The sequence below is a fragment of the Limulus polyphemus genome, unplaced genomic scaffold (genome assembly GCF_000517525.1).
Source record: "Limulus polyphemus unplaced genomic scaffold, Limulus_polyphemus-2.1.2 Scaffold3235, whole genome shotgun sequence".
Lineage (NCBI taxonomy): Eukaryota > Metazoa > Arthropoda > Merostomata > Xiphosura > Limulidae > Limulus > Limulus polyphemus.
In genome coordinates this window covers 104068-115274 of record NW_013668845.1, presented here as the reverse complement: position 1 = coordinate 115274, position 11207 = coordinate 104068, and the positions used below count along the sequence as shown (strand labels likewise).

At 29.3% G+C, this 11207-nt stretch overlaps 1 protein-coding gene across 1 annotated transcript in view; it reads left to right on the top strand.

Annotated features, from left to right (window-relative positions):
- Positions 1 to 270: 270 nt before the first annotated feature.
- Positions 271 to 11207, top strand: part of LOC106468955 (WD repeat-containing protein 20-like) — a 39381-nt gene continuing 28444 nt past the window's right edge. Inside the window, 2 exon segments of the mRNA XM_013929409.2 lie at positions 271 to 825; positions 10357 to 10539. Of these exon segments, the coding sequence (XP_013784863.2) occupies positions 574 to 825; positions 10357 to 10539 (435 nt within the window). The 5' untranslated portion in view covers positions 271 to 573.

Genomic DNA, 11207 nt, shown 5'->3' with positions numbered 1-11207 from the left:
TTTTAAGACATTTTTCCAAACTAAACATGCGGAAATGACGTCTTGAATAGTCGCGTATGTATGTTTTTATATAAATATATATCCATATGTGCATATATATATATACCTCCAAATAAACATTTATACTGTGTTCAAATGATGATAGATAAATCTGTTGATATGAAACTGTACCTCTTTCTTGAAACAAGTTTTCTAAAATTTTACAGTATGTTACATATTAAAATTGGCTAAGGTGCGGGACTGTTTTTAAAGTATCGACGGTAAGCTTGCTGTGCTCGCCTAATACTGTGATCGTATTAGTTAGGCTAGCATTGGGTGCTATAGGGTTGTATAATTTTAAGCCGTTTGCGTTGTTCATGCTTGATTCGTAAAAAGTGTGAAACATTCTTAAAGGTGATTGCATACAGGTTGCCCATACTTTTTTAAAGTTTTGTTCTTCTTTTTACTTGATGATCATTATTCTACACAATTATAATGACATAAGAAAAGAATTATATGTATAGCCGGCTGCTGGAAGCAGACATGATGAATATCCGGGATCTTGGGTCGCCTCCCTGAGAATTGGGTTGTAAAATGGCGGTGCAGTGTGACGGAGGTGGAAAAGACGAACTAAAAACACAATTCATGACACGTGAAGGAGTGTACAAACTGATGACCCATTCCGAATATTCAAGGCCTAATCGTGTTGGCTACAACACACAGACAAACACACCCGTAAAAGTATCATTTGTGACCTTACCCGACCAGCCTACAGGATGTAGTGATCATATTTGCTTCAATGTTGGAAGAGAACTGTATGTTTATGTATATAAAGGTGTTAAAAAGGTAAGCTGAGTGAAATAATTTACATTTATATGATATAAAATATACATTGCCCATCATAATTCGTATCAAAAATTTCTCACTTGGTCAAAACAAAATGGTGTAATTAAATTATAATTAATAATATTAATAACACAAGCTTCAGTGTGATAATGTTATTAATATTATTGTTGATACACATTATTTCTTAATTATTGTCAAAAATAGTTCATTATGGATTCTTCAAAGTTAAAGAAACTTCAAATATTAGTATACTAGTTTTGTTACTTAACGGTTAAAAAGAAAAAAAAATGTCTTGAGCTTTCTGAAGCTGTGATGTAAAAATTACTTTCAGTTTTCTGCTTACACTTGACATCCAGGTAGCCCTTGCCAAAGGAAATTTATATCTAATGTATTGTACATTTATTTACATTGATCATCTTTGTCAGTGTTGCCATGAAGATCAAACCATAAACATCTTGAAAGTATAAACAAGCTGTAATGTAAAAATTACTTTCAGTTTTATGCTTTCACTTGACAACCAGATAGCCCTTGCCATAGGAAATTTATATCTGATATATTATACAATTATTTACCTTGATCATCTTCATAAGTGTTACCATTATTTGCCATGAAGACCAAACCACAAACATCTTGAAAGTATAAACAAGCATCCCACATTTGACTTTGTGAGGAGTGAAAAGTTATCCATTTCAGAATATAGCATAAAACAAAACTTGCATGTATACTTCTTTAATGGCATACTTTACCTTATTAAACTATTGTTTTTTTTAGGTTGTTTTTTCACACAAACCCTTGTGAAAGTAAAAATTTACACCCACACTTTATTTTCCAGGAAATTGCTTGTTTCCAATTAAAAATCTTTAATAAAGAGTGCTTCCAACAATACTGCAGATGGCAACTCATTCTGTAAGATAGTCACACAGGTAGAAAAACAAATTGTCTTAACATCAAATATGCATTTATACCTCTTTCATTGTAAATTTACAAAACCAGGTCTTAAAGTATTTTTAAGATTTTCGTATGCCATTTAGAACAGGTAAAAATTATATATTTATCTCAATAAAATAATGCTGGTTTTGAATGACATCTGATAGGCAGCTATGAACATAGTATGGCTTATTATTTTAAAATTGCATGTTTAGAAGAAATATTAATAAAAGGTGAAGTTGTAAGTTATAATGTTTGACAAGTAAGATAATGTTATGTTGAATTGGGGGAAGGAGTGATGGATCCCCCTCTTACAATTACAAGTGTAGAATTATTGTTTGATTTCAAGTTTTTATGCATCATCTTCACAGAGTATCAAAATAGATGATCAACATAAATGTAAGAATCATTGGGATGAGTTTTATGTTAGGAAGGCCTATAAGGAATATTTTACAACTTTTAAATTAGCAAAAAAAATCAGCTATCCTTGTCAGATGCTCCTGAGTGGGTAATTAAAAAAGATGATAATTTAGCAAGTTGACCAAAAACCCTTATTTACTAGTAGTTGGTTTAACAAAACTATAGACTAACAGTTGAGTTAGGCAGTGAGGTCTTAAAATTTAAATGTTGCATAGGGTTTGGAAGAGGGCTACTATAAAAGTATAATGATTCCAGAGATTGGTGGTCATACGAAATAGTTTGAGATCTCTTAACTAAAGAAGGGTCAAGGCTGATATTATTGGGAAATCCAGATTTATTAAGGGGACTGATAAGATAGAGCCATTGAGATTTATTATGTTTAATTCTGAGGGTATTAGGACAAGAGGTATTATATTTAAAATTTATCATAACTTGTAGTACAAAAAAACAAGGGATCATTTTCAAGACTGTTGTTGCAGATCTATTCTTATGAAAATAAAAATGTATACCTACCCTTTATTTTTCAGGATAACATCATATCCTCTCTTAAATTTTGTAAAGTGCTGGAACCCATTACCATTGATTACAGCTCATTCCATAAGCCAGTAGCTATGTTAGAAAAAGTAACTGTATTATCTAGAGCATAACATATATTTTTCAAACCTTAAATTTGAGTCCTCTTATTCTGTTGTCTTCAGAATACAGCTGTCAATTCTTTGAGTAACTTGTTAACTTAAATAAGATCTCCTTGCTAATATGTAAATATCCTTTCTTAGATAAGGACTAAACAGAGTATTTTAAGTGAGGCCTAATTAGTGATTTGTAGATACAATTACTTCTGTGTCTATAAATACACTTCAAAATTCTATTCGGTGTTACTGTAATGCTAGCAAAAGGTGTCTGTTTCAATGAATTATCCACCATTATAACATGATCCTTTTCATGAGTCATGATATTAAGTGGGTTCCGATATATATTTGGAAAGGTCAAATACATCTTCAGTTGAGACAGTTTTATTTCTCCAATAGGAAACTTTACATGAGTTGAAAACAATATTTGGGGCACCAAGACTTGATTGAATTGATCATTTTCTGTTTGTTGAATTATATTGCAATACAATTATTCCCTTGAAATTTACTTTTCAGATTATTTTTTGTCTGTATGTGGAAATGAGACATAAAGCAGTTTTCTAACTTGGTTTAAAATTGTAGGGCAAACCTTCTGATGATGTCAAATATAGTATAATAAGGAATAAGTTCTGTGGGCTTCTATTTAGAGGGGCAGTTTTAGGAACCATTGAACATCTTAGCCAAAATGTATAACTTTTAAACTTTTGCTGTTCTCAAACTAGTTTTTCCACCAAGCACTAACTACACATTGTTGGACAACTCTACCATGGTGAATGCCAACATCTTAACATATGATTTATGAACTGAAGTTCACAGGTCTAATAATAATAATGTTGAGTAACTTTTAACATGCATAAGACCTATGGAAAATAATAAGTCAATTTGAAATTGAAGTTATGCTGTTTAAATACTTTGCATTATTATGTATTTGATATATACACGTGGTTTTGTAAGGTTCTTAAAACAACTCTTCTAGACTATTGTTTATTGTTATAAGAACTTATGAGTTAAAATTATTGAACAAGATGGACATATTCAGTATTTTGTTACATGCAAACTAAGAGCTATATTTTTAGTTGGAAGTAGTGATTATTATATGATAATTTTGACTGTGGATGTAAAAACATTCATAAAAATATGATAGATTATGCTTCATTGCCAAATGATGTTATTTGGCCTCTTTGTACATGGTGTTTTAATTTTGCTTACTGTTAAAAATGCACATTTCACTGTTCATCGTTTTTGTACTAGATATCGGAGTATGTGAATAAAATAACTATTGATGTATGTTGATTAACCTTAGTATTCTGGATCATGTAAATATATGATTTTGATAAATGCAATTTTCTGTGAGCTTACTTTCCTGTTAAGGTAAATTAATGAAGTGAAAAATCAGATAAACAATTATACTAAATTGAAGCTGTGTGTTTCTGTCATTTTAAATTACAAAAAGAACATTGTCTGATATTTTGTCTTTCCACCCTTTTATGATTTTTTTGGGAGGGTCAGAAAACACTCAGCTTTTCACAATCTATCCTGTGTTATTCAGTCTTGTAAAAATTGTAATATTTCTGCAGTGTATTGATGTAGGCCTAACATCCAAATTACAAAAGTTTCACTGCCATTAATGTTGCTGTATAGGGGAACTACCTGGATAAATTATCTTTAAATAGCACATATGTAAGACCCAATGTTTAAACTAGTCTTTGCATTTTCACAAAATCCGAAAGAACATCTCAAATAGCTAAAATATAGTATATTAGTTTTGCTAAAACTATAATCCATTTTGAAAGACAGGTCCCTTAACTTTCAAAATAATGAAAAGGGTTGAGTGGTTCAGTACAATGTCATTTATGTTTCTACTTTTATCAATAAGGGATAAACCAGTTATCCAACTTTCATGAAAAATTGGGGTGCTTGTATCTTGAAAACCATTAATTATTTTTAGTGTTTGTACATTATGGGTGATTTTTGCATACTGATCTGATCATTGTCATGGAGATCCAATCTAAAATTATTGCATTCTACTGAGCTACAGTTATTTGAAGATCCATTCTTTGTTAGAAATGTTTCTAGTACTTTGTGATAGTCAAATTTGTGATTTTTGGGTGTGTTTAACTGAAGATGAAAAAATACCAATATTGGTAACATAGTAAAATAGATTGTACTATGAAAACCTAAAATAGTTTACTATGAAGTGCTATAGCTATAGTAATTTTTGCTGTTACTTTTGTATATTTCCAAAAGGTATGATCCTTATTAAGCTCTTCTTTATATGTAACTGAATGAGACAAAGCATTCTTGCCATTTTGTTGATTACATTTAAGATTTTATGATAGAAATACATAATCAGCAGGTTTTTACAATAATACACTAAATGTTATTCAACCCTGTTGCAACAGGTCACGCATCAAAGGCCATGTCATCATGTTTGTTGACTTGCATTCAAAATTTTATTGAACTACTATTTTATGAATTTATGTTTGGTATCAAATTGTAGATTATAATTCAAATTTTAGTATTATACATTAGTTATATTTAAAAGTAAATATTAACAAAAACACAGCTAAAAATTGATTTTTGTGTGTCACATGTTATGTTGAATGCAGCACTGGTTCAATTATTAGATGTTTGTGATGTCAAAATACAAAATCTACAGTTTGGTACGAATTAGGAACCCAAACAACCAATATTGACAAGCTAGAATTTAAAATAAGAACTTCTCATCATTTCTATTTGCTAAGATACCACTTATGTACTGAATCAAACACAGTGCCCCCCCCCTAACTCTTTTCATTTTTGGAAATGGTCCCTTATAGACACTTACTTCTATTTATGACATGAATAACCAATCATAAGCTCAGAATGTCCCCTAGTGGTTTCCTCAGCCATTTTGATGTGTTATTGTGTTAATTTCCTTAGTTTCATACAAGATTTCAAACGATAAGGTAAGTCTTTAGTGACTTTGAAATTTCATATTTTTATAACCCAAATAAGCTTAGTTACTATGCTTGACAAATTATAGTTGAATTCTGTGGTATTGACATAGTAATTTATGATTTTTTGGTTACTTAAAATGTATATATATATAAAACATACAAAAATTTCTTTTCACACCCTTCATGTGGGAAACTTCATAAGGCTTAGCAACCTTTGACAAGCGGCAAACAAGTACAAAGGTCGTAACTAGAAGAGATCACTTTGTAAAGACTAAAGGTCAGCTATATATCATTGGATATGGTAATACGAGTGCACGTGAGCTGCTTCATTGTAACTTCTGTAGTTAGCTAGGCATGGCTGAAAGGTCAATATACTGAAAATAATAAATATATAATGTTATGAGGATTTAAACTACTTAGACTGAACAGTTATATTTTCATGTTATAATTGTAGTCATTCTAGAACAAAAAAGCATAATTTATATTTTTTTCGTAATTTTTTATCGAGGTTAAGAAGTTTGTCAAATTGAACAAACCCATACAGAAATACAGTAGTGAAAATAAAATATAAAGTTTTTATAAAAAAATTTGATAATTATCTGGAGATTATAAAGATTTCGCACGTGAAATTTGAAAATTTTCTAATGCATTAAAGTGTTTCTAATCTTAAAATCAAAATTTCTTTGCATGTTGGATAGTAAACATTCTGAAAGAAAAAGGTTTACGAGAAAATCTTTAATTAAAAAGTCTTAATACTTAATTTAAAAACCTGATATTTTGTGTACAGAAACCTTGTAATGTTTACCAATAACCTGCAAAATTTTGTAAAGATGTGCATACATTATAAGAAGTCATAGTATAATTACTCTCATGGATACTGTTGTGGTTATGAGCTGAGTGGGTTCTACCAAGCCTGTAATGACAAGGTTAATGTCCAGTCTCACTCCACTTGATTACTGCCAACAAGTATAGTCAGGTGCTCATTAACTGCTTAAATTGAAAGTGAAAATTAGTTTAAAAACATGTATGGGTTTAATTAGTACATTAAATTTGTAAGATGTAATTTTAGGTATAAAATAATTTATATGAACTTTCATATTTTGTTGTTTATAGCTTCACATCACAGGCTTATACAAAACAAGCAAGTCCTTTGCATAGTTATCAAAGTATACTTGATGCTATAGTCTCTACTGTTAATTTGTGAAGTGTATTATATTGAAAAGTAAACAGCTTTAAATGCTTCTTAATGAGAACATTAAATGAATTTATGACTTCTGTTTTTCAAATCCATGTGCTGAGGAAATAACACAGTAAAGAGGTGTAGAGAAGCAGAATGTCAAATTTCTTCTGGACATAGGTTCTAACCTTCCAATCGCTTAAAGAACTAGGGTAGCAACATGGTTTAATCAGGTTTATCCTTTATTTAAGCTAGATTATTGCTAATTGTATGATGTTGGAATGTAATCAAATGTAGAAGTTCTATAATATTTAACATAATTGATTTGTTCCGTTAATCTTGGAAATTTACAAAAAAATGGCTTAGATCTAATAATTGAAATATAACTTCTATAGCAAATATTAGTAGGTTTATACTGTTAAGCACTGAATATTTGAATGTATCAGACCCAAATTTATTAGACAGAGAAGATTTATTATACAATAACTGCTTAACAATGAAGGTAAGAAGAATAATTAATGCCCCCAAACTGTGGTAACCAAATTAAGCTAATATTCTGTTTTGATTTTAAAAAAATGTTTTAGTTCAAAAGCTAAAACATTTTACTTTCCAGCTTAAACATTGAAGACTATAATATCTCTTGATTTTATCTGACTATGATATGTTAATTAACTCTTGGAACAAGTTCCTACATCAATCAAATATATTATAAAAAAGAAACATTTTGGCAAACTGAGATTAAACCTTTTTGGTTGGTTGAAAGGAACTATTTCAGTGTGTCGGGAATCAAAGCAGATGTTTTTACAATGTATTCCAGTGAAACTCTAGTACAATGTTGATTTTCCAAGTTAGTTTATATATTGAATCTGTTAAGTAGTGCTAATTTGTTAATAAATTATCAATTTTTATTGTTGTATAAGAGTTAAATATGTTTCACCAGTGGGGCTTTATCAGAGTGACTACTGTTAGTATAGTTAACCAAATTTTTCTGTAGTGTCTATTTGCTAGAGATGTTTCTTGACTTTTATTTATAATGTATGAATATTAAAAGTTTATGGTTGTCTGATTAAATAAAGAATATAAAATTCCAAATACTGCAAGTTATTTCAGTCCAAATAATTCTTGAATACTGGGAATTTACAAACTGTTTTGGTCAAGGATCAGAGCCAACATTACATGTGTAGTGTGGGCATGGATAAGTGACAGCAAACTGCACTGCTGTTTTGAGTAAGGTTTTGTTCCAGGGGGCTAGTCATCCATTGGACAACACAAAGGGTTTAAGTGGGCTATACGAGGAAGTTTTTAGTCATCTTAGATGACTGTTAAAATCAAACCCTAATAAGTTTTAAGTTCTTACTTTTATGGGGCAATATAAAAAAATCAATGATTTTCCCTAGTGTGAGGATTGTGACATTTGCTTTTCAAGCATCCCCTCTTTAATTTATTTATCACACCTCCAAGGAATATGAAATTTAATGCAAGTTACTCATTATAATATCTTTATCGCTCAGGCAAAGCATAATTTTCATAGCCTTTAATCCTATTTGGTTACAGAGTCATGAAATAGACAGACCCCTCTTGCCATGCCCCCCTGTCACATCCTCTCTTTCAGAAATTGTCAATAGTTCTCTCTGATGATCAATACTATATTATTTATAACCAATAGAAAAACCAAGGTTGTCATCCATCAAATTATGTATTATATTACATTGTTTTCTGTAAGGAGAGTTTTCAATTTCACATAAATTCAAGCTTGATTCCCATGGGAAACACATCAACATGCTTAGATGAAGTTTTAACGGCTCTTGTTGCATAGTTAAAAAGCAGGAAAATAGTGATAGTTATGGAACACACTCTGCTTTTTACATATTATTATTCTGTTTTCTTTGGTGTATTATTTAATTAAATAATTATTTAGTGCAGTATTACTACTATTAGTATAAAAAAGTAGGGTTAAATATCATCAACAGTTGACATAAAAAAAAGACCTAGGTAAGAACTTTTTTCTTGTTTTTCACGTGTGTTCTTTATTTATTAAAGTAATCAAAATGTAAAAAATAAGAAACTTTTTGTGTTAGTTAAGGGTAGATTAAGTGAAATAAATGATAATATGATAAAAATTTTCATGGGATACACTTGCGAGCAGTTCATATGTAATGTAATTTGAAAGGGTAACATGAGCTTCACATTTGATGTGTGATTTACAACTTATAATTGTGTGAATAGTAGTTAGGCAGGGTTCAAATGGCAATAAAATTTAAGTATAAATAGATATAAACTGTTATGAGTTAAAAGTTATTTAGGATAAACAAATGTCTCGTATTACAATTTGAAGTCATTCTAGAAAAAAGTAATTTGGATTTATTTTGTATTTTTTTTTTTGGTGGTTATGAGGTGTGAAGTTTTTTGAATAACTGTAAATTATTTTTGAAAATGTTACAAAACTATATTTTAGTACAATTTGTGACATAAATGCAAATTTGTAATGATGTTTTTATAATGTTAGATTAATTTTAATGATATTTTTTATAATGTTAGATTAATTTTAATGATATTTTTTATAATGTTAGATTAATTTTAATGATATATTTTTTATAATGTTAGATTAAAACATTTTAAGATTCATCTCACAAAATGGTTGTTCCAATTCATACTTTACCATTACTTAATAATTACAAAATTATGAGCTTCAGGTGTATTTTTTTTTTAAATCAAAAATAATGTTTTTAACCAAAATACTGTTAAATTAACTGGAAAGCTGACAAAATCGATTCTTCAGAGTGAACATATATAGAAGTCCTTCCTATCGTGATAGCAATGTACAACTATGACTACTATAAATAATGCAGTTGGTGGTTATTTCACGGGTGTGTAGTAATACTTGTGAATACACATGTGAACAGGTTTAAGGTGCTGTCATATTCATGAACCCATATTCTTGTGCAGAGCTCCAAACAGAAGATTTTCTTAAGAGTAAAACAAAAATTGTTGAATTTTTACAAAAAAAAACAAATAAAATAAACCACCTCTTTTTCAAAAATAGTGTCAATGTTTGTGTAAGTAACCAGCATTCATCAGTGTTTAGAATTGTGAAAAATCAAGATTAAAAGTACAGAATGCACTATATAGTTTGGCTGTTAACATGTATAATAAGTGCTTAAAAATTACGAGTGTCATCAATATGTTAACTTGGTTCTAATTTGCTTAAAGCTGGAATAAAAACTTGCATACAATATTCACAATTCTAAATATGACCATAAAATGCAAATAGCATTTTGATTATATTATGTTGTTAAGAATCATGACTGGTTATAGAACAAAGAAACGAGTTGTATAAGTATCAAACAAAAAAAAAGTAAAACTGATATCACTGTATTGAAAATAATTATATTTCCAAACTAACAAAACCTTTGATGTGAAGTACTGTTTCTATCTGTAGGCAGCAGACCTCACAAAACCTGTGGACAAACGTGTTTATAAAGGCACCTACCCCACATGTCATGACTTTAACCTGCACACAGTAACTAGTGAAAATGCATCTCTGTTAGTTGGCTTTTCTGCTGGTCAGATCCAACTTATTGATCCTATCAAGAAAGAACTTAGTAAACTTTACAATGAAGAAGTAAGTATTTTGCAGTGAATTTCTTAAGAAAGAGTTAATATAGCTGTTTAAGATTGGTTTTTAAAGGAAGTAGTGTGTGTATGTGTTCTGTGGAAGCAAAAAAAATAAAATTGCAGTTACTTTAAAACTCAGATTTTCAGTTATTTTTTACAGGATTAAAATGTGTACACAAACTATTCAATTCATCAAAATAGATGTTGTGTGGTAAGATATGTTTTTGTGTGTGTTATCTTTAAAAATGTTGAGAATAAATGTAAGCTTTGTATTTCTGTTGTAAAAAAAAAACTATTGAAAAAGACAACTTGTAGTGAAGAAAAATAATTTTTTTTTTGTCAAAAATTACCTCAGTATATAGAATAATATAAGATGTTAAAAGAAGTAAAAAGTAAAAAAATTATCTATGGTATTGGGTGAAAAATAGATAAGTGGCTTTGTTTTTGCGTGACAAATAAAGTAATAAATGTGGAATATTTTTATGTCTGTGAATAAACATTTTTACATAATCTGAACCATATTGATTTGTTAAGTATTAATATAGCTAAAAACACTTATTTTCTTTTAATAATATACTATAAACATATAATATTTAATGTTGAGGTCACATTAAAATGATAATATAACTATCTTTTCAAGATACTGAAGATTGAGACATTATACATAGCTGGCAA